Source organism: Manacus vitellinus, unplaced genomic scaffold (genome assembly GCF_001715985.3).
Source record: "Manacus vitellinus isolate BGI_N305 unplaced genomic scaffold, ASM171598v3 scaffold_35_pilon, whole genome shotgun sequence".
Classification (NCBI taxonomy): domain Eukaryota; kingdom Metazoa; phylum Chordata; class Aves; order Passeriformes; family Pipridae; genus Manacus; species Manacus vitellinus.
This window is the reverse complement of record NW_021940498.1, coordinates 6,871,368-6,896,332: the sequence shown is the minus strand read 5'-3', so window position 1 is coordinate 6,896,332 and position 24,965 is coordinate 6,871,368. Positions and strand designations below refer to the sequence as shown.

The following is a 24,965-nucleotide window of genomic DNA, read 5'->3' as shown; positions in this document are numbered from 1 at the left end:
CTGGAGTGTGAGTACCACAATAATTAAACAGAACTGAGTATAACAAGCATTAGAAATAAATTAACATGTTAAAAAGACACATGTCACATGTACTGATCTATGCAATTTCTTCTCATAAAGGGACACTCCTTCCCTGATAAGTATCTGCTAAAAATGAAATCAAACAGAAAAAAACCCACCTACTTCATAAGAGGAGCAAAGCCTTGTTTACTAAGAAAGCTTTACAAATCATTCCTGTATGAAAAACCTAATTAGTGTGACTTACGGTTCCATTAATTATCTTTCTTGAATATGCCATTTACTTGAGACTCTGCAATGGCAAGTTAGGGTTTTATGGCAGTGCTATCTGTTCTGCAAACACACTGTCTACCTATTTTACCAAATAATAGCTTACATGAGTGACTGGTAAACTTAGAATTTGATTGCTTTCTGGTTTCTCTTCTGATTGAAGCATTTCCAACAAGATTTCTCATTTTAAATGAAAGGCTATCTAGGAAAAATTCAAGTTAACAAGAACTAGAATATAACATCAGCGTTTTAATACAGATGTGATAAATCCATCTTCTCTCATCAGGTCAAGAATAATGAAAACTTTTGCAGAAATTAGTTTCCTGATCAAAATCATAAACTCTGATGCCAAACATCAAAATGGCAGCTTGTCAGAAGCCTCAAAGAAAAACATATGTTCTCAAAAGAAACGTAAATACAAGGAATAACATTTGCTTTGTTTCTTTTTTTGCAGACTAAGGTGAAATTCTCTGTGTAAATGCCTACAGTTGGTCTGCTTTGCTCACAGAATTCTAAAGATTTACTCTTAAAGACCACAGTACAAGAGAGGAACAAGGAATCAGCAGCCTGAGGAGCACTAGCAATGAAATCTGAGTCTGCTCTGGGCTCTGGAAATGTCTGGTTCATACCTGCCCAGGTTCGAGGCTCTGCCTGGGGGATTTGCTTCATTAACACCATGAGAGTCCGCAACAGGAATGTGTAAAGTACACAGACAACACATTTTGGAACTCTGGGACCATATCTCATCCTTAAGTCTTGTTTTGGATGGCCCAAATCCAGGCACAGCACTCTGAAAAGCACCTGAGCCCCTCTTATGTGGATGGGGCCCCTCAGTCCTATCGAGTCTGACAGAAAGGCTCCTATCAAACTATCAGTCCTTCCAAGACTTATGGATTCTCATGAAAACTTTGTCTTTCCCTGGAAAACGCTTTAGAAAAAAACAGAAGTAATGTACAGTGGTCCTCAGTCTCCCCTCTCAGTGTTGCAGGTGTAGGATGTAAGTGGGTTTGGAAGCTCCCAAAATCAGACAGACTACAGGTAAGAAATGATACTTAACAGCACAGGCTTCTGTTTAAGGCATCTGGATCACTGTGTTTCATAGAGGGTGTGCTGCTTCTTTTTCGTGTCAGAAAAGGGAATGACAATTTGACCTGTTTCTAGTCCTGCAGGACTTTTTTATTTTATTTTATTTTTTGTTTTATAATGCAGGGCAGAGCTATCTTACATCACTAGTGAGGCACACATTATGTTATCCAGAGCTCCCTGCTGGCAGCTGCTCAAAAACATGCTATCAAAGGGACTATGAAGATTTGTCCTCTTGAGCTTTCTGTCAAGAAGGATCTCAACAGAATGGATTTGCACATTTCTGCCCAAGAAACCTGTGTTAGAGTGAAACTTAATTCCATTTCCTTGTCTTGCAATTTCTGAATCTGGTTGTACACAATGTTCAGCTGAAAGCAAATCTTTGTTTATGCCTCTCATGCCACTAAACACCAAGGATCATTATGACCAAGAGACCTCATAGAGTGGAACTTTTTAATTCAAGTAGCCATACCCAAATCACTGCACAAGATTGCTATTTCAATAATACTAAGGTATTAATCCCTAGCCTCCTGTGAAGCAGAAAATAGCTATATTTTGCAGATGGGGAACCAAAGAAGATAGAAAAGCCATGCTCAGAGATCTAGAAGTCAAGCAGTAATTGGCACCATTAATTTTGAAATCTCACTTCTAAACTGGATGTCTGTTGACAGAGAGATATTTAGCCAGAAATCCAATAATGTATTTAAGTTGGTATTAATTTCAAAACCTTGCTAGCTCTGAAATACAAACAATTCATGGAGAACTAATTGTTTCCATAAAAGTTGTTGGAAATAGAAAAGGGGCTGACCTTCATGCCAAGGGGACTTACTGACTCCAGTCCCAACTCTTTTTCACTTATGTTCCCACAGGTTATACAAGACCTGAACGGGATTTTTAACAAAAAAAATGGGGTCCTGACCATGTTTTTTGGAGGTTTGATCCCAAGTGGATAGAGGAAAAAGGAGGAGCACACAACACTTGGCTTGGTCTGGAGGCTGCTCCTTAGCAGAGCTGCTCATGAGTGGCAGAATAATGTTGTACAAGATCAGCTTGAAACAGTGTCAAGCTGTGCCTGATCAAAATTTCCTGTTTGCCTCTCCTTTCTTGAATTGATGCCACATTCCTCTTGCTAAGGCAGAAGACATTCATCCATTTAAGTGCAGGGAGCCTGGACAATTTACTCTCACTGCCGATTTGGCCTTAAGCATTTTTACTCCCCATCTCCAAAGAAATGAGAAATGGTTCTGTTTGGTTTAGCAGGCTTATGTGAAAGATAGATCTGACCTATTGAAAATATTTGACTTTTTTTGGTAAAAACACAACCGATATTTTGACATGACTGAGCACAAATCAGACAACAATAGCTGAAGTTGATAAAAATGTAAAGGCTTTTGTTTCAAGCTTGACAAAGGCTGACAGAAAAATTAAAGGACAGAGTGATAATGATGGATGGCCCTTGCTGTATTTTGACTGAGAAAGAAAGAAATTTTAAGTGGTAAACTGAACTGAGTGATGACCTACCTGGGAAACAATCTCACTACTCTGTGCAAAATTTAATCAGTCTGTGGTATGTAGCACTAAATAATTTAGCAAGGTTTTAAATTCAAAGGGAGCTGCACTTACCCTCGTTCTAAGAAAACGGGATTGAACAAAAGGATCATTCAGCTAGAATATCATGTGCCAATAGCTCCTTAGCACTTAGACTGAATGATCCTGAACGCTCATGGACATGAGGTCAAGGGGTTCTTTTTACTAATTGATTCAGATTTATGAAACTCTGAAATGGCAATTATGTGCTTGACATTTTTGCTAGCAAATCAGATGTCATTAAAAATATCCAAATCCTTTTAACAAAAGCTCCATGTAGATCTATATCACTAGTTATAGCATGAGAGACTTCTGGTGAATGAGTTCATATTGCAAGACATACAGCTGGGTTGAAATGGCTAGGCAGCCTAGAAGGAAAATAAAATAAATTCACGTAGCCCCATGGTTGTAAGACATTTCATGGGCCTGTAGGTGATACTACATGTTAGAAGATGTGAGACATTTCATCCAAGTTTGATTAAACATAATTTAGTTGCACAGTCATGACAGAAAACACCCCCCAAGTGCTAAGAGATGCTACAATTTTAATCCTGCTTTTCTTGCTTCCTGAGTTAGGAACTGGTAAGAACAATAGTTTTCTCTTCTTATAGAAAGTTTTATGGCTTGGTGGTTGGTTTGTGGTTTGTTGCTTTGTTTTCTTTTCCTCCCATTTCAAAAGCAATAAGTTTCAGTAGCAAACGAAGGAGGAGGAAGCATTTTAAGTTACAGTAAAAAAACCACTGTTTCCATCTGTTTTCAAAGAGGCAACCAAAAATTGGAATCTGCACATCCCTGCACCAAATTCTGTCCTTAGAAAGTTTAAGAATATAACTCAAAAGAACAAAGCCTATTTCAACATTAGTACTTAGTACTGGCAGTATGGTGTCATCCCAAATCACTTAAAATGAGGGCCTGATATCACACCGTGGCACATTTTTACAACACATGCTCTTACCAGAATTGCTTATGACAAAATAAAAAATGTGATGAATATGAAAAAACAAGGTGTAGTAGCAAGTTATTTCTGATTATGCCATCTCATTTGACACTGAAATATGAAGAAAAAGCCAGCTGCCCTAAATTGTCTTGAAACAACTCCTCCAACAAATGAGCGAATATCTCATTTATTTTGTGCACCAGAGCAACAGCAGGACTCACAAAGACTATAGGTGTGTGAAAGGCTGATTTTCCACCAGTAAAGCAGGTCAGGCTCAGGACAAGTGTGGGAGCTGTCAGAAAACAAGGAGCTGTGGATCTCAGGCAGGTGACAAGAAAGAAGCAGTGCAAAGGAATTGCCTCAGTGTGTTAGGAAGAACATGGTAAGTTCTCAGGGCTGAGAACAGTGACCGGCTCTGCGACTTTTCTCCTCCCTCAAGGTGCATCTCCCCAGACTCAGGCCATCTCTCAGCAGTGTTGTGGGACCCTGGGTCACGTGGAAGGGAAGAGTATTTATGTAAAACCCACTTCTGCCACCTTCCAAGGGGACTCTAACAAGCAGAGGTAGCCCCACCCTCCCCCTTGCACTGATCCGAATTTAGTAGGCACTGGGACTATGTGTTCTATAACGCTCATGAGTACTTGCCAAAATTCAAAGAGTAGCAGCAAACATAGAAAAAAAGGGCTTTTTTCTTTCTCATTTTTCTTTTTTTTTCTTTCTTTTTTTTTTTTTTTTTTTTTTTTTTTTTTTTTTTTTTTTTTACTGGATAGAAAAACATGACCTTTCTGCACAGCACAGATGTTGCCACAAACACAGCTTTGTCACCTGGAGACCGGCGTAGTCTGCTGCACACACAGTTGGTGGAGCTGCACACAGGGATCCCGGGAAATCTGAACCAAGCATTTCCCAGGGAAGCATCTAACATGAACATTTGAGGATGGCACCGGTGGCTCGCAGCTTTCAAAAGGTCGGGTTCGACCTTTGAAGCCCTCAGTGCTTACTTCAGGGATCGTTTTGCTCCCCACAGCACTCCACTGAATTTGCTATCAGCAAAAGCACTTTAGTTGCAGCTCCCCTGGAACAGAAAGCCAAGTTTGCAATGAAGGCCCTGAGATGCTGGAACACGCTCCCATTTCCCTGTCCGTCAGACTCGTTGTTTGTCACCAGTCCAGCCATTAAAAAGCTCACCATTCTTGCTCTCAGGGAAGCAGAAGAATAAAAGGTGACATAATGTGACATAATGTAGGATCTCTCAACACATTTACCTATTGCTGTTCAGTTTTGGTGGGGCAGATAATATTAAGTGCAACATTTGTACTGTAGAAAATGAGTGGGCTGCAATGTGTTATTTCCTAATTTCTGCTTGTGCTAAAATCAGGTGATACACAGAGAACATAAAAGGATACATTTGATAATAACTTAACTAGGTTATTGGACATTGAAGAATATCTTAGTACAAGAAAAAAATATATTCTCAATTAGGTAATTCTTTAATACTGAAGAATTACTGTTTTCAAGTACTCTAAGTTTTACTTTACTAATGCTTACTAGTGCAAGATTTACCTCTAAGGACAAATTAAGCCAAGTATTCAACAGGAAGACTAATCTCCCATGTTCTGGAGTTATATGAATATAATACAGACTTCAAATTACAATTTACTTTAGCAGTAAAGTGTAAGACCTAATTTTTTTCCCAAAGTTAGCATAAGTTTTGCTAGCAGTTAAAAAAAAAGTCCTCTCCAATTAAAGAGTAGTAATAATAATAAAGCCTATCATTTTAAAGGAGTCAATCTCTCTTGTATAAAAGCTCCCCTTTCTCATTAGTTACAAATACTGCACTGGGCAAATCACTGAAGCTTATGCAACTTGCCTGAAAGAAATTAGGTAAATTTACAGAGCATGCAGGAGGCTAAGGAAATTAATTTTGTAATTCAACATTTTAAATAAAAAGGTAGTTTTAGAGCATTGTTTGAGACCACAGCCTGAAATGAAGAAGATTTACCTGCAAAAAGGTATCTATGTATGTCTTGATTTTGTTCACAACCCTACACTAACGTATATATACACACAGTTAAGAGTGGATCTCTGCCTTGAAGATTTGTAAGGTCATTATTTGAACAGTACAGACCAAATGTTAGGGAAAAAGAGGCAGCATTATTCCCATTTCACAGCTGGGGAAACGAACACAGAAGAATTAAATGGAATGTCTTAAATTTTACGGACTTCTGAGACTGACAGGGGAGTTCAAAACAGATCTCCTGAGGCTCATTTCAATCCTCTACTAAAAAAAAACAACCCAAAAATCAAAAACACAAAGGAAAACAAAACGTCTCTCAAAACTGCATTTAAAAAAGCAGTTGTCCTTATACCTGCAGTGCCAATTTCACTGCATTCAAGACAAAATGTTACCACAAAAGCCACCAAATATCTTGTATGAATAAAGCCAGCATGATTTTCCCCCACTATTAACATGGTGTTCTAGGCCCATTGCCACTGCTTAAAAATCACATTAGGCTGTAATGTTCATTTTTATTCTTTTTAAGTAAACAGACAAGCCATATTTCCTTGTTTTTTCCAAGGCATAAAATAGGACCATTCAAAATTAAATGAAATAAAGTACCGGCAGCTGGCCCTTGAAAACCTACGAGGAAAAGCTAATGCACAACACAAATTCAGACACCAGCAGCCTTGAACAAAGATGACAGCTTTCCCTGAATGACACTTGACTCTTTCTGCACACACACAAAAAAAAATTAAAAAAGCTCAGCCAGAATTGCACTGAGAAGAAGAAAGAGGTCGAAGAGAATTTTCCCAAATTTCTCTGTTACGGAGGCATGTGTTGAAACTAAGTGGAGGCAAACAGATTGCTGATCTCTATTTTATTACAGTTGCTACTTTCATTTCTCTGAGAAATTCAGGACGGATCACTGAAATTGCTTAAACAACTCAAAACTCACTTCAATAATTTTAAGGTTAGTAAAAAGAGATAGCAGAGAACGTCAGTTATTTTAAATGGCTTTATTTCAAAATACAATCTGAGGGGTCCAAGACTAATCTGAAACACTCTACCACAGTGGCACAGCTGTACCTCAATGAAAATCACCTTGGGAAAGTGAGTTGCATCTCTGCAACCTAAAACATAGATTATTGCACTTCATTGCACTGTCTTTGACTAATACAATTAATTCTCACGTTCCTATCACCAAAGTGCACTGCATGAGAAAATAAGGCCTTATCTTTCTAGCTGTCAACCTGTAATGCTCTTTTCTTGCTCAAAAGAGTTCTACACATGTGGTTGAATTCCTGTCACGACTCTTTGCCCTTGTATAACACATAACCATGGATGGTGGGATAAATGCAACACAGTCAAGACTTAATTTTGTTAATATTATCCATCTTGCCATCAGGCTGGCAGATTTTTAGTACCTTAACTATTAAGCCATCAAATAGGATAATTCACCAGCGGAATATCACAGTATTTTTTTTAATAAAGAATGTTTGATCATATTGCTAATTTATTTTCAATGAAATGATATACAAAGCAGTGCAAAGAGATTTCACTTCCTGCTTAGGGATGCTGAAAGCCATCCAGAGCTCTCCTCAATCAAGCACCAAACTAGCACTTCAACATGTCAGGGTCCTTCAACTCCTCCCTGCCTCCCACCAATCAAGGATTACGAATCCTGTAGTAAATGTAAAACACAGAAATCGCTGGGGGGGTGGGGTGGTGGTGAAACAAATCCACTAGTGCAATGGCCCACAGTAATATCTAAAGAATAAAATGCTTTAACAAGAGTTTTACCCTGCCAAACTTTATTCTGTGCTTCCTCCTCTCCTTTGGTTTGTTTTTGCCTTCGCTTGCCATGAGGATTAACATGGGTGGTTCCAGCTGAAAGATACACCCTCCTCAGGCACGAGGCTATCAAGAAAAAACAATTTTTATCTTCCAGGGTGTATGTGGGGAGTGAACTTCCCAGTGTGTATGTGGGAGCTGTGTGGATACCAGTGAAGGAAAAGTAATGAAAATGCACATCTGAGTATAAAGTAGATAAGGCAAAAAACCCAGGCACTTTAACTCTTCTGCCTTGAGGCCTTGTAACAAAATAAAAGTAATCCTGACTGAAAATAGTTTGGATCACTCTCACAAATGACACATCACCTTCCACCGTAACATGAACACCATCAGTTGCAGCTGATACCTGGAGACCTGTTCACAGTCAAGTTTCTTCAAAGGGGGTTTAGAGCTTTCTCAGCGCTCGTGAGGGAACCACAGCCTTGTGAAACAAGTCAGGGTGTTGTGGGAGATCCTCACGTGGCATATTCCAGCCAGCTTTATCAGCTTTGGTGGCAATGGTCTTTTTGGTTTGGTTTTGGTTTTTTTTTTTCTCCTTGCAACTTGAGAATGGTTTTGAGATACACCCTTACTGCCCTCCTGATTATTTTTTGCTGTCTGTTCTCCTTTCTGTGAGAGACACACAGAAAGATCCATGTGATGAGCTTTTCTGAAAGCTGCCAAAAGAGTCTGGAATCCTTGAGACAAAGTTAAGGTGGTTCACAGGAATTCAGAGTAAGATTCAATTCGGAAAGTCTATGATAGGATTTAGCAAAAAAAAGTGACTTTAATTACAAAACAAAGAGAAATTTATTACATTGCATCAAGAATTCAAGAAGTAAGAGCAGGAAAAAATACTTTGTGATTGCAGCTCAGAGGATTCCATTTTGGAGGAGGGGCTAAAGACACTTCAAGGTCCCAACACAAATTTTGATGGAACCTATGCTGTGAAGAAAGATTAGGAAGACTTATAAAATTTAAAAGATTTTTTTAAAGATTTTTTTTTTCAGGAAAATTTCAAATTTTTGTCAGTTCCCTGCCCCTCTCAGTCTCCAAAGCATTTTTACCTGTTTCCATTTGGTCAGAACCTTCCCAAAGTTCCCAATCTCAGCTGGAATTGAGCACAGTTCTGATGTATCACTTAGCATTAGCTGTCATTTTAAGCAATATCAGTAGCTAGAGTACCATTTTCTTCCTTGAATTGAGTGAAAACCTGAGCAACCTATTCTCAAAAGAAAGGTGAGTTATAGAAGCACCACGTGAGAAAGGTAGGGACAGGATACCCTTATTTGCATTCCACAGCACCTAATGGTGCAGGAAAGATTTCAGCTTAGAAAAACTACTAAGTCACTTTAATATTATCTTTATAGTTTGAGTTTTCTGAATAATAAATGATTTAGATGGAAAGAGAAGATCATTAGCAACTGTTAGACTATAACTTTATCATCAGTCTCAAGTGAAATTATTCTGTGAACAGTTATATTTTCTTCATGAAGATTGCACATGATCTTCACAGGCATGGTAATTTTACAATCTGACTTCTCAAACAGAAAAGCTCAGATGAAGTAAAGTTCAAGAAAACTGGGGGTATTAGCAGTAGCAAAGTGTGAAGTACAGAAAAATTAGAGAGCAAGCTTTGCTACTGCAGCAAATCACTGATAATAAACTCAACAGCACCATTTCAGAAATACATGGCACTGAAGGTGCCCTCATTATAACTCAAAACCAACACATAACCTTTTCTTTTTCGGGAATCACATAAGAAATTCTAATCAAGAACTATCACATTTGCCAATTATAAGTATACACAGCAAATTAAATATTTTCAAGAGTTGTGTGTTATTAGAGACATTACCCAAAACTACAGGTTTTTAGAATACACATGACATCCATTCAAATAGGAAAGAATTATATATATTTGAATATATTGTTAAAGGTTGGACCTGGAAAGAGATTTGCTGCTGATTAGATGCTCTGGGTTCAATTATTTCAATGAGCACTCTAGCAAGGAATTAAAAAAAAATAAAATTAAAAATTTCTTCATATGTTATCTAACAAAATCAGTTTATTTTCAAAGGTTTTTTTTCACGAAAAAGAGTATTTTAATGTAAAAATGTAGAAGTGTCAAATGTATTCCCCAAAAGTGTTAGTGTGGTTTGGAATGTTATTTACTTGACCTTTCCAAAATAATTTTAAGCTTATCTGGAAAAAAAATTTGTATCTTATTTTTCTAAAGTCACCATAAATGAAGAAAGATCAGTTCACGCAGCTCAACCATACACCCCATTATTCAAGTATTTATCAACAAAAAGCAATTTCAAAGTAGCTGCCTTGAGAGGGTTCAGGGATAATAGCTGGACAATTCATCCATAAAATTAAGCCAACAATTCCACCATAAGTTTCTTCACAGACTTTTCATACCTGAAAATGTCAACTAAACACTATTCTTCTTTAGTCCAATAATAACAGCTGTATTACACAATGATTTCTTAATTCATCTGACTGTGTTGGGCTTTAAGGTTTGGACCACATCTTCTGGAGAAGTCAAATTTAATAATATGATAATTATTTAGAAGCTTAATGTCATTTTAGAACATTGATATATATGCAAAATCAAAACATTTCAGCACAGTTTGAAGGGCTGTGCTTTGAAGAATAACATATGTATGAAATTCTCTGGGTGTTTATAATGATGCCTTTAACACAGGGTTTTAGTGACTCGCTTTCTTAGGCCTGACACGGTGTAACCTTGCTCCTCCTCACTTTGATTTTTGCTGAAACTATCCAGCTGATGTGGGTTTCCAAGGATATGATGATGATGAAAAAAAGAGATGTCTTCCTGGATAATTTAGTAGACTCTGATTGCTTTTGCTTGTGGGTATGTATGCACGCATGCATGGTGGGGAAGTGGAAGAGAGAAAAAAAGAGATAGTTTAGGGGGAAGGAAGGCTTTTGAGATAGACAGAGTCTTCAAGAGCATTCTTTTATTTATTTTTCATCAGAAAGCTCAGGCTCTTCTGTCTCTGAGTCTCTATCATCTTCTTATAAGATGGGAATTGGAAAAACTTTTCACCTTTGTTTTTAGGACTTAAAATTGAGACTTCCTTCTTTTAATTCAAATGCAGATATAAAAAAGCAAAATCTCAAAACTAGAAGGCACAGATATTCAAATGCACTAATTTTCTAATTATATCCTAAGATGTCTTCTGAGTCCCACATTCTTGATATGCCTCGATAGCTGAAAGGGCAATTTTGTGGGTTTTTTAACCAAAATTACCCACTATTGCTGCTCCATGTGGATGCTGTTTCCTTTCCTTCCCTTCCCACCACCCCTCTGCCTCTCCAGTGAATATTTTTTTATGTGTTCTTTTGATGTATGGTTATGATGGTGAGGTGTCCAAAAACACTATATAAGATTTATCAGAGTTCTGTAGTGAAAACATTTGCAAATCAAAAGATCTATTGCCTATTCAGTAAGCTTAGTTTTCCAAGAAAGCAGAAAATATCCTCATCTCCTCGGTTTTCTTTCAATTTACTGTTTGACTCAGTTTCTACTTTCTTGGAGAGATTTGAAAAGAAACTTGTATAAATTTAAAAGTGCACCACGCTAGAATTATGAGTGGCCACAGAAGATGAGCCTCTGTATATGTATTTGGAGGTAGGATTTAATAAACCAAGGTGTGTGGTGCAGATTTGGTATAGGCCATTTACCAGATGTGGAGAACAATCAATCACAGAGATTTACAACTGGAACAAAAATGGAGAAAAAAGGTGAAAAAAAGACCACTGAAGAAAGAGAGTGGACACAAGGGACAGGAATCCAGGATCATAACTAATGAGAAAATGAGACCAGGGTGGAAAAACCTGAGAATCTACTGAAGGGAAGCAGCACAGGTACAAAGTGATTGGAATTGCCTACTTCCAGGCCAAACAGCAAGAGAGGCCAAACAGCTTGTAGAGTTGGGAAGTGAAGAGATCGAGCAGCAGGCTTAAACAAACAAAAGAGAATACTTTTCCCCTCAAAGCACGTAACTCAATTCAGAAACTTGTTGCCACAGGTTACTGTGAAAGCTAAGATGACAAATGTTTTGAAATGGGACTGGACAAGCAGGTGGAATATAAATAATGTTATAGTTGGGAAAGGTGCAGTGGGGCCTTTGGTCTTACACACTGTAGGAGATCTTCTGTTTGAAAGCACTTTTCAAAATACTAATGAGGATGTAACTTGGTCTTTCAGCTGCCTTTATTTGCAAAAAATAGCGTGCCTAAGAAAAAAGTACAAAATAGAGAGGCTGAAGACAAAGGAATATGTTATGACCCTTTTTATTCTTCAGAGATACTAAGTACATACTTTGTATGTATAATATGGACAATATTATGTATGTAATGTATCTATAATTAGGGCAGTAAGAACTGCCTTGACCATCCACAGCTGCTGATTCATATTAATTTCCATATTGCTCTTCTAGAGAATTGCTACATGACACATTACAGCTCTGAATATTTCAATTAATTTAATGCTTGTCTATAGATTGGCGTATCAGGATATTTCACCAAGGTTCTCCATTTCAAAGAGGTCTGCAAATTGTCAAATGCTGCCATTAAGAAGGTTTCTCAATGGTGTGGACTTGTGTCACTCACTCCAGTGTGATGATGAACTAAGTCTTCAGCAGTGACCTCCAGAGGTTATGAACTACTCCTACATAAATCACAGCTGTTATCTTCAGTTTGATTATGATGGACCACCTCCTTCCTCTACTCCAGCTAAGTCAGTGCACTCATTACCTAAGCTTTGCAAGTAGAATCTCTGGTTTTGGGCAGAGCAACATGAGTCTGACAGTTTGCCCTGTTTGCTGATGATTAATGACAAGTATTTGGACAAAGGTAAACAAAAATTCTTAATAAATTGGAAGAGAGTGAAAATTGCCTGGGGCACATTACCAAAGAAAGGGTGTAATATATCTAGCCAGAATGTGCACTTCTAAAGCACCAGGCTTACCAATTAGAATACAGAAATGACAACAGCTACAGGCATTAAAGCTTGTGCCTTTGTTACTGCAAGAGAGAAATGTATGAGCAAACTACGTCTTGCCTTTGTACTTCTGCCTATAAACTCTGACTTTGTGCCCACCCTCCTGCTTCACAAAGTATTTTATGACATTCATTATTAACAATAAATGTTAAGAAAAATTAAATTAGCAGACATATTGATTCAGCAAAGCAGCATGAGCATATTTAATAGTCCATGCCGTTAACTTTATTCAAATTTGTTCAATTTCTCTGAAGTCCGATTTCTTTAATTATACTGCAAATCTAAAAAGATTTTATATGTTATCAGACACTAATTGCATTGGACAGATTGCCATTCATCGCTTATAGCAATATTTATTTCCAGTGCTGTCCCTTAACATCAAAACAGTTTTACCTCATCATCACTTACTGTGGAAAAAATACTACTTTTCTGTATAATTTTGAGTCTAGGTTGGTCCAGTTAAAGGCATGAGACACTCTTTGCTTGGTTTGTATAATTAATATATATAAATACTTTGCTTGCCTTTAACTTCTAATTATGATAAACTATTCCTTCCATTTTTTAGGCAATCCTCTCTCTACACTAAAGCTGTCTAAATCTTCTCTCAGTTAGGAAGATAACTTAAGGAACTGACAGAATTATTAGATTGAGTACCACTGAGAGGGGGATTTCAAAGGGGGGGAAAAAAGAATAGAAGCCAGATGAAGCTTTTATAACATTAACAAACAGAAAGACAGAGAATCTGTCAGAGTAGAAGTGAAAAAAAGGAAAAAAATGTAGTCCACATCAGGTATACATTAGAAAAGAAAAGCTCTGGACCAGGTTGTACTCCCCTGCCTCTGCAGAGGATACCTTCCATTGATGTCCTCTGTTTCCTCACATGGAAAATCTGGCATGTACTCTTATTGGAAACCTAACATTCAAAGTAAGAAGGCATACTTATGGGATAAATCAATTCTAGCAAAGAAGTAGGACAAAAAAATTACATCAACACATTAAGCACAGGGGAAGGGATGAGAAATCAAAGGATGCTTCCAGATATATTTAGGAAGATAAAAAAAATATACATCTTCTATTAAATGGAAGGATGCATCTCAGAAAGTGATAAAAAGTAGGTTTTTTAGCCCCCAGAGAAATAGAGAGAAAATATTGTATGATTTGGGGAGGATTATGTTTCACTAGAGACATTCATGAATATAATGAGCTAAAGAAGGGATAAGGCTGCTTAAATTGATCTATACAACTGATTGTTCTACACTTGATAAAATAATTGTGTCAGTCTCCTCTGTACTTAAAATAAACCTAACAGCTCTGAAATGCAGTGAGTTGTTAAGCACTAAACATCATCTCATCCTCTGTCACATCACTCTCATTGTTTCAGAAGCCTGGGAAGCACCTGACATTTACCTTCTCTAGTTCCAACACTGGCATTGCAGAAATGCAATTAGGAAAACTCTGGTACTCATAACAGAAGAGGTCAGCAATGAGGGAGCTAAACCTGATAACGTGCCTAATGTGCTGCCAAACATCACAGAACGCCTCCCTGATAATGAATGATTTTACAGACTGCCACCAAGTTGTTGCAAGATAATCAGACCGACAGGGGGGCACGCCACTGGGAGAAAGACACATAGGAAATGGTGAAGTATTCTTTGGTAGAGGTGCATTGCAGAGTCATCACTGATGGAAAAAAAATCTTACCGTTATCAAAGGCCATATTTTCAGGAATAATCACGTAAGTAAATTGGGCAGAAAAGACGAATCACAGAAGTTTCAACACGTGGCAAGCGCAGAAGCCATTATCTCATCAAAGGCAGTGCACTTTGTGCCTGCAGCCAACAACCACCACATCACCACGTCCAGGATGAAAAAAAGACATTTTTTTTCTTTTTCTCTTCTTGTGGTAACCAATGTAAGTCGAGGTTAGAGGGTTTAGTTTTTCTGCTTGCCTTTAATACAGAAATACTCAGGCATCAGCACAGGCTCTGTGTTCCTCATGCAAAGACCTCCTCCTTACTTGTGCCACTAATTCTACATAAACCAGTAGTGAACTTTAAGAAAAATGAAAAGTAATCTAAGGGTTTCTTTTGACAAATGACATTTCATCAACAGTGCCAATAAATAGCTCCTTACTGAAAGCAGCACTTATTAGAAGTTTTATGCCAAATACCTAAAGGCAGGTTAAACCTTGAGTGAAAAATGTTTTTGAGACCTTACAACCGTCAAAGAAACATGTATTTGTTATAACCAAATTAATCATGAGCAAATAAAATCTACATAATTCTCATGTCTATTTACAGACTATCATTTTCATTAGATTTTTTCATTTTATTTTGTCAGTTATAAGAAGTCACATTTAAAAAAAAAAATACACAAAAAAAGTACCTTCATGAACTACAGTGGAGCTTCTTCCTTTACATTCACTTAGATTAAAATTCAAATTATGGAAATCATCATCTTCCAGGAATACATACTTGTGATAAGAAAACATCATGTTTTGAGACTGCTAGATCCCCATTGCAAGGCTGTATTAAAGGTAAATCCTAATTTTGTATTATAGTTTCTCCTATACCTGTTATATCAATCTATTTCACGATCAACTTGGAAGGCAGCTATTCCTTTCATGGGACCCATATTGCTGTCTAATTAATTATGGGAAAAAAAATCAACTGGAATTTAATATGAACCTTCCTATTTTTCAATTTTATTGGAAGTAGTATAATGAATTAAGGACATGACATAGTTTTGACGATTCACTGTAAGAATAAGCCAGATGACGACAAGCTAACTTGTATAAGCTGAATTTTCTCAGTAGCAGGCTATAACTTGTGTGAAGAATCTGATCTCCCATCTTTGGTGGTCTATAAAAAACTAAACAGAAAACTTCAAACACATATATATATATTTCTCTCCATATATCCTTTTGTGACCAGTTTCATCTGAACAGCTGGGCCTGAGGCAAGTGTTTTTAAAACAGTACCTACCAACTGCAAAACCTTTTACAGGTGCTTACTTACCAAAAAGTTCACAGCGTAAGCGACTGTATTTTGTTTAAACTGTATGAAGAGAGGCATGATAACAAAAGAAAGATAACATCCATCCCATAACTAGGTGACAGCATAAAAAGAAGTGCAATTATACTACCGACTTTTTTCTTGCTATTCTTTCTGTAATGACCATAATGTCATTACAGAATGTTCTGTAATGACTGTATTGGCTTGAAATGTTACATATGCATGACATGCACTAACAAGAACACACTCACCATGGACTATCAGGACATATTCTGTGCTGTTTCGGCCAATAGGATTTTTTGCTTCACATCGGTATGTGCCATTGTCTGTTTTGTTTAGGAAACTGATGCTGAGAACCCTGCCATTGACAACCATTCTCTCTGGATCTGGCAGTTCTCCACCGTCCTTTGTCCACAGTACTGGTTCTGGCCTGTTGGAGGATCCAAAGCAATGCATTTATTTAGATATGTGAAACATGTATATGCAACATATGCATCAGAAATAGTAGCATCAGAGACTCCTGAGTAGCAGCCGACCATCAAAGAGTATTCAACAACAGTTTGAATTACTGGATATAATGAACTGTCACTATTACAACCTCACCATCCCAGATGTCAGCCAGTAAAGAAAGTGAAAGAACAAGCAGAGAAAAGAAGAGAAATCAAAAAGGAAGTAGAAGAGTACTGGAACAGGTCAAGATCTTCCCTAAGTTAAAAAATAGTTCTTGCAAGGTTTTAGGGCCCACTGTTTGGCAAGGTGCTTGGCAAGCTCAGTGAAAGCAGCTTTCTGTTCCTGTGATGAACAATGTGGTTCTGTGTGGGTGGCAGGAACCAGAAATTGCGCGAGCAGGGCGGGTGAGGTACATGTGAGTGATTTGTAAATGGATTCTCAAATTATTCAGGCCATTCACATTCACAAGTACACTCCCATGCGCCGAGGGTTTTCCCTGAACTGGGCTTATCAGTCTCAAAGCAGCACATCTTACACACAATCTAAATTTGTTTGGGTTGCTGCATTGTGTCACAGACCATCCCTTTTCCCGCCCTTTCTGCATCCTTCCCTCAAACAATTGCCTGTTACACGTTATCACAAGCAAGGTAAGATTTAACTTAAAATCCTGGATTTCCTTCTTTTGCGAAACTTTTCCTCTTGTGCCTCGTGCACTTGCATCAACCAGGCCAAAAGCAGTGATAACCCCCTAGGCAAGTTAAGGGCACCACAGAGAAGGGAACTGACCATCCTGCAGATTCACATATTCCCAGATTCACACCTTCCCACTGGCAAGTGATACCTAACTCTTTCCTAAGGACTCTCAAGAAGCTCCCCAGTTCAGATTTGCCTAACAGACAGCAGGATGTGTTTATTACTGCTATGCAGTCTTCACTCACACATAACAAGATATACTTTCAAATTTATATGAGGCAAATCACCAAAAATGCAGACTCGTGACTGGGAGTGAAAGGTTGGCTTCTTGAATCCTGTCTGTGTCACAAGCAGAGCATCTCAGGCCCTTAGATACTGATCACTCAAGCAAGATATATTACAGCCTGGGGGCTCACTGATACCTTACTTGTAGCTGGTAGGTTTGTACACTGTAACCCAAATATCAATCTCTTTTGGGTACACTATTTAAGTGATTTCAGTCCAAAGCTGTTCTAGATTGGCACATATATTTGATAGGAGAGCATTACATTATATTATCCTATCGAAATATGCAGTTGTATGACTAAGTAATAAAACAAAATATGATACAGTGTTATAAAATTAGCAGTTGCCAAAATGGTCACTAGTCTTACTCAAGAAATAGCTCATTTCATTAATTTGAAGCAGGTGTTCAAAGCCTATTAAACTTAATAAGTGTTAAGAATAAGAATTAAACCTAAATATTTAAGGAGAAACATTTTGCCAAAATGTAGCCTCATGCACAGAAAAATAGCCCTAATGATTTCAATGACATGATTTTATTTTAAATTAGGCAAGACATGAAAACAGGGAATTTTTCTGAAATGCACTTACCGCTATATAATTCATTCAACTCTTTAAAATAAAAATACTGTGGGTCCCTTCCAACTCAGAATACCCTGTGAACATCTGAAACATTTATCTTGAAACATAACAGATTTATACATGTTTTAGTGATATTTGTTTGACACCCTGCTAAAACATCATTGAACTTAGACTGGCTGTTCTCTTAAGTTACAATTTTTTTCGGAAAATCATATACCCAGAGAATAAAGCAAGGATTAAGAACAGTTGGTGTAATGGGCCTTATTTATACCTCACCATAAATATGTCATAATACTCCTGCTAAGTGCACTTCCATGAACTGGTATCTAAATGCCCATGACAAACAACACACACACCTCCTCTCTGCTTAGTGCGAGCAGAGTCTCTCGATGTCCACGCTGCTGCAGAAACATTGCCCTGCAGAGTTCCCAGCATCAGGGTGTGATTTGCTTTGATGTGTTAAGGCGGATTTGTTCAATTTTCTAGCAAACTCCTCATTGTCCTCATTGTTTCCCCTTTACCAGCTCACTGTGAATCTGCAATCCCAGGAGTGGAGACTCTGAAACACTCCTGCTGCAATGTGCACCATTACCTGCACAAATGGCGTGTTAAAGCAACTTCTGTGCAGTGGTAATTTATGGAACTTATGTTTTAAATTGAAACTAGATGGCATATCCTAGGGGAAGACCCATAGGATAACAAATAAGTATGAAATGGAGACTTAGATATAAATTATTCAGGGGCTCTGTCACATTGTAATATCCCAGCTGTAGTCTTACACAGAGCGCTTAGCTGTGGTTGCAAAATGATGTGCGGCAGAAAAATCACGGCTTAGGGAGAGGTAGATCTGCATACTGTGGATGTTGGGGAAGCTGCTAATTAACAGTTAATATTAAGCCATCCTGTGCTGTATTGGTGGCAGCAGCAGAACAATTCCTGGGCAGCAGGCCCATAGTCAACACATCCTGGTCACCGGGCACAGCTCTCGGGCACGATGGTGCCTAAAGCAGCAGTTCTGTCACAACCGCAGAATTAAATTTTGCCTGTGCTGCTTGGAAGCTTTGAGACACTCTGGTCTAAACAATTCACTAGTTAGGCAGGAGTGAGCTAAGAACATGAGACATGCTCATGCACCCAGGCCATCGTGCTGCTGTGGTCAGCGACAAGGGGATGGCTGTTTAAGGGAAGCACATGAGTACGTCCCTTTTCTGTGGTCTGTTCCTCCTGCACTCTGCCAGCACCTACAATCATTCTGTCAGGGATGCTGGAGGGCACATCTCTTGTTCTCTTTTGTACCTACTTGATATTTAGACCTGTTGCCTATGAATGTCACTAATATCTTTTGGAATCTGCTTATAATGTCCATCAACCCAGCCTCCCGTAGCAATGAATTCTGGAAGTTCCCTACCTGCTATGCAAAAATGTATTTACTTTTATCTGTCTTACACTGATCTCCTAGCAGTGGCAATGAATATTGCAGGATATGGTAAGTAACACTTCTGCATATTATAATCTTGTTACAAGTTATGACAGCCTTGTACTTAGCAGGCCCCTCTCTCCCCCTCTTTCTCTGTTTGAATTTGATACATTCTGAGATTGTCAGCAGGGGAAAAAAAAAATTCAAAAAGAAAGGGCAAAGGAATTTTAACTTTAGAGTATATTGCCTGTTCTTTGATAATTGCCTTGGTACCTTCATTGTCCAAAGTACAAACGCAGCTGAAGCACTAATGGGGAAGCTTTCCTTCTCTGACACAAGGCACAGACAAGTTCAAAGTCCCCATAGTTTATCCTGGGTGCAAACCCAGATAGAGGTTTTTTTCTCTTAGCCAACAGTTTGACTTAGGTTTGACACACTAAAACACCTGACAAATATGTACACCCCTTAATATTGGACATTTTTCCTCATTGCACAAATCTCTAACACTGTAGAATTTCAGTGCTTTTTTTCATACTAATGGGCTGCTATAATGCTATCTATCCCTGCATGGACTGGAACAAATAGGGTGTCCCTGTGCCTTGGGTTTGCTCTCACTTCAAGTTGAACCACACCTAGCCATTTAATACCTATTTTTATTCAGACAATCCCGAAAACGTCTTCCTTGGAGCCCAGCCCCTATAAAATCAGAATAAACACTTCAGCCACTAATGCAATTGCACGCTGCTCCCTTCACACGTCTCCTGGCACAAACAAGCTCCCTGACCCGCTCTGTCCTAACAGGAACACGCAGCCTGTTAGTTACAGTACACTGACCCAAAGAACTAGTCTGTCCTCCCTTTTCTGCTGCATTGGAGAGGAGCTGCTTTTCTATATCTGCGGTTTAATCCCTCCCATGTGGACGTGGCTAAGTGGAAACGAGCTGTGCTACCACTGAGACCCTGCACTGGGCTGAAGGAGGCAGCAGAGCCGAAGCACCAGGGTGCTGTCTGCTTCCCCAAAACACAGCTCTCTGCTTCTGGCTTACCCATACTAATTTGCTCCCGGTGTGACACCTTTCAAAACAAAACCCAAACGAATTAAGCATGCTGTACTGATGAAATACTTCAACAGACACAGCCCAACTGTGGCAGCCCCTGATATTTCTTTGACTGGTACGTATGGCTTTTACTTATTTGACTTTGCACTCGGCTGCTCACGGTGGCATTACCAGGGCTGTGTTAAACAGGAGGAAACCAGAGACACCAATCACAAGCATTATGAACAGTAATGTCTCTGCCTGCCCCCCAAGAAATCTGAACCCTATACTTCCTCTGATGAACTGTTAAATGGGTTTAGATTTCATTATAAGTCATGTTTAATCCTAACGGAAAAGCCCAGAAGCATTCAGTGACTGACTTATAAAAGGGAACTGTTTTTCAGGATAAATAAATGATTTTGTTGCATGTCTTCCTGTTAGCCTCAAAACCTGACATAAAAAGCAACAAATTTTGGTATTCTTTCCCAGTCAAACTGAAATGGGACTGCAATGAAGGTATCAAAACACTGGTGTGAAGTTGCACAATGACTCGTTTTATACTGTGGAACAGGAGTTTTCTTGCAAGTAATTGAACAAAGATAGAACCAAATCGTTTTCTAATCTTGAGGTTAAGAAAACTTTTTTTTCCAAAATAAGTCAGAGAGAAAACTAAGGGCAAACTGAAATATGTTGGAAAAAAAATGTTTTCAAAACAAAAGTCAGATTTGATTAGAAAAGATCACTTGGGCACTGACACCTTTTCAACAAGTGTTTCCATAACATGAAAGTCAACAGTTATATTTAAGTCCACACTAATATTTTCTTTTTATAGCTGTGGCCTTTAAAATTACACAATAATATTTTAAAAAAATACTTATTTTCCATCCCCTCCTCAATTCTTAACCAAAGGACTGTGATGTTTCAGTACTTTCTTATAAATCCTCCTTTCTAGTGATATTTTTATACCCAACTATTATAGTTAACTTACCCTTCATTTAAAAATGATACATATATCTATTGTATTAGCTCTTCCTTCTCAACAAAGTGAATTTGTGCAATGCAATTCAGTTGCACTTGCAAGTTCTTGGCTCTATTCATTTTTTTTGCCCTTTTCTGATTTTTCTGGTACAGAAAGGTCATGTACAAAGTGTTCTTCATGGAGACCTTACTAAACAACACTTGGATAAGTTACTGACCCTTAGTAATAGCACAGGATAACCTTTCTGTTTCCATAAGATCACCCTCAAAAAAAAACAAAAACAAAAAAACCCCCAGAAAACCAGACCAACAACAAAAAAAAAAATGCCACCTTTTTACATGTTAAGTCTCACTGAGGATATTATCATCCAACTGGGTATCTAAGCATCCTGTCAAAATTTTGTAGCTGGTGTGGGTAAAAATAAGAAGGATGGAAAAAGAATTTGAGGAACACTAAAAAGACAACTACACTCATTATTTGAGTGCAGCCCTCTCAAACAATACCTTTTACTTCTCTAAACAGGGTTACACTTGTATTCTCTGAAATCTATAAAACCATAATCTAGTGGATATGTTCAAATGAGTAATGGAAAAGGTATCACAACATTTATCAGAGTGTTTCTTGTTGAGATCCTGCCGCAAAGTTACAAGTCATCCAAGGGAACGATTGCTTTATTAATTGGAAACATAGTTTCTCTGTATCAAGAAACTGGGTTTTTAGCTTTGTCAGTTAATCATCCAGTTCAAAGCCTAAACCCTGAGGGAACCTCTTGTTTATATAAAGCCTCAGTCTGATGAGTCATTTTGGGATGAGCTGTTTTGGGAGCATTTCATTTATCAAAAACATCAATACCCACAGTCGCTGGTCTTTCATAAAAGGCTTGGATAGATGGTTTTTATTTTATGAGATTAGAACTGTCTGTGATTTTGTAGCTCTGCAAAGCCTGAGTAACCTTCATACAGTGTTTTTCTCCCCAGAAGAATTAGTAAAGAATATCCTAAGTACCTTTAATGAAGTTCTCTCTTTTTTTTTTTTAAGAAGGAAACTTTGAACATCTGAATTGTCTATTATATTTGTCTCTATTTTTCTTTTTAAGCATCTCAACTGACATAACGTAGCCTAGGAACATTTATTATATCCTATACTAATGTTTTTAAAATGGTTAAGAATTAAATTACCAAAATAGATTAAAAATGAGGTGGCAACAAACTATGGATTTCCACTTCTTACATCATAAAAATTTGACAAGAATTTAAGCTATAAAGACAGCAGGAAAAACAAGAAATGCTGAAGACTGTTGTAGTGTATTATGCCTTTAAAAAAGTTGCTTAAATAATAAATATATAGAGATAATAAGATTCTCAAATGGTGTTAGTATTCATAATTTACAAGAAAAAAAAGAGAACCCCAAAAATTAGAAGAAAAAAAATAGAGCACAAAAGGAAAGCAAACAATCCAAACCAAAGCAACCGACCAAAAAACCAACCAAACACCCTTCATTCCTTGCCTTTTGTCCTAGATACAGATAAAGCCTTTGTTTTGTTCATCACAACTGTACTCGGGTGACAGACCTCCCTGCTTGTAGTTTGCCTTAGATAAATCCACCTTCACTGGATTACAGGTACTAAACATGTCAATGTGATAGACTAAATTTGCAGATGAGAGTCCTGTGACATCAACTGATTAAAGCAAATCATGAAGAGTCTTTTCAAGGCAAAGATATTTATCCTTTCACCCAAAGATACAAGTATATCCCATCTACACTCCAATCTTTCCTTGCAACCTCTTTTAAGGTTCCTTCCAGGTCAAAAGCTTTTGTCTGTAGGAACCTGACTATTATACCAATTATAATTGGAACTTTGAAACCACTTATCTGTAGCTTTTCCTTTTGCACATATCATGTACCTCCCCCCTCTCATCCTCAAAATTTTTCCTTTGTTAGTAATTTTCAAGAAGGCAAGGCAATATCAGACTAATATCCTGAAAAGTGCATAATCCATATATATATATGTATGTATATATGAAGTTTCTTACCTAATTCCTGTATTATTCACTATCCTCTCAAAGAAGTGCAAAAACCCTGCTGTGAATAACATTTTGGAGAATGGCTTTCTCATAGTCATGAGACAGATAGACAAGAGAACTTATGTAAAATCAGAAGACAACTTATCAGTGAATTGTATCAGCAATATCCCTTGTATTCTACTATTGGAAGCAGCAGGGAGGCTAGAAATAGACAAAAAAATTGCCTAAAAAAAAAAAAAAGAAACCCAACCAAAGTTTGTGAGTGAGATGCCACAGGGATGTGCCCAGAATTTCATTTAAATAAACTCCAAATGCATTGCCATGTGAAAGCACATGTGGGGGAGTCCCCTACTTGTTCACAAAGTACCGTCCTCCCTCAGGCAAGTTTAATGCAGGAGGAAGAAGCAGACACCAAAGCAGTGTGCTCACTGCTGTGGGTGATCCACTGGCCTCCCATGATCCCCATTAGAAGGGAAAAAATGGTTCAGGGAATTAGGGCTCATTATCAAGAGTCACTGTGTGTTGGAGAACCAGGGTCTTGCCAGGGTTAGTTTGGTTGTGCAACTCCCTCTTGCCTGCACACAAACGTTCACAGTGGGAAAAAAAAGAATCTTGTGCTTATACCCTCCACTTTCTTGACACAAATTAAGATTAAAAACATTTCACGCTTTCTAAGGGGCTGTTGATTTTCTCCAACCTTTTTCTTGGGCATCTGTGTCTGCTGCTTCCTCAGAAGCAAGTGGGAGCTCTGCAGATGTGCTAATTTTAAAAGGCTTTCATAGCAGAGAACAGGAAGGGCCTTCAGCTGCCTGGTCTGTATAGTTCCCATCCTATAACCTCTCCCTCTTCTATTCTATTTTATGCATTTGTCATATACTCCTCCCACTTTTGAACTTCTGGTGTCTCATTTTGCCCCCGCTCTGATTTTTTGCATTCTCTGAATCTGACCAACTTCCCAAACAATAGATTGGACATTTCCACTCTTTTATTATTTCTCAAGACATTTCTGCACCAGGCAAGCAATTATACTCATAAAAGGCAAAATTTGCTGAACTACTTTATTTTTGCCTTCCCTCATCATGAATCTAGAAACACAAAACAGAGGAGAGAGGAAGAGGCTGCCATATTTCCAAATTTTCAAGGCCAGCCCATCACTTGGGAGCAAATGGAAATGAAGAATACAGGCACACTGATGCATACCATAAAGAAGAAAGGTAAACCTCTTTTAAATACACCATTAGGTCAGGGAATAGGTAATTACTTCATTTTGTTTCAGAACAAATCTGAAAAAGATCTGGATATTTTAATGCATTTTTAGTAGTTCAAATCAAAATGCCTAATATTTTAGAATATTTTTAGTAACCAGCTAATAACCACACTTTTTTATATGTATTTTAAAGTCCAAAGCTCAAAACATCTCAAGTTCAGAGGCAACATTATACAGCTTACAAACAGGTTTCATAAAAAGTGCTTTAAAATCTTCTGTCTTTAGAAAACAATGGTACTTATGGCTATACTGTTCATTTTATGTTTCCAGTTTATAAATAATTTATATTTCTTTTAAATTTTGACTGGGGGAAAAAAGAAAAGTCCTCCACAGAAGTGTAACATCACTTTCAAAAAGATTCCCGAGGCTAAAAAGGCAGAAGGAGAGGTGTAGGCCAGTACAGCAGAATAAAATGAAATGAAATGAAATGAAAAAAGGAAAGGAAAAGGGAAAGGGAAAGG

General features: G+C 37.9%; 1 protein-coding gene across 1 annotated transcript in view; it reads right to left on the bottom strand.

The window, feature by feature from the left end:
• Positions 1 to 24,965, bottom strand: part of CADM2 (cell adhesion molecule 2) — a 245,512-nt gene that overhangs the window by 46,959 nt on the left and 173,588 nt on the right. The window contains exon 9 of the mRNA XM_029961467.1: positions 16,025 to 16,203. Coding sequence (XP_029817327.1) covers positions 16,025 to 16,203 — 179 coding nt within the window. The remainder of the gene's footprint in view (positions 1 to 16,024; positions 16,204 to 24,965) is intronic.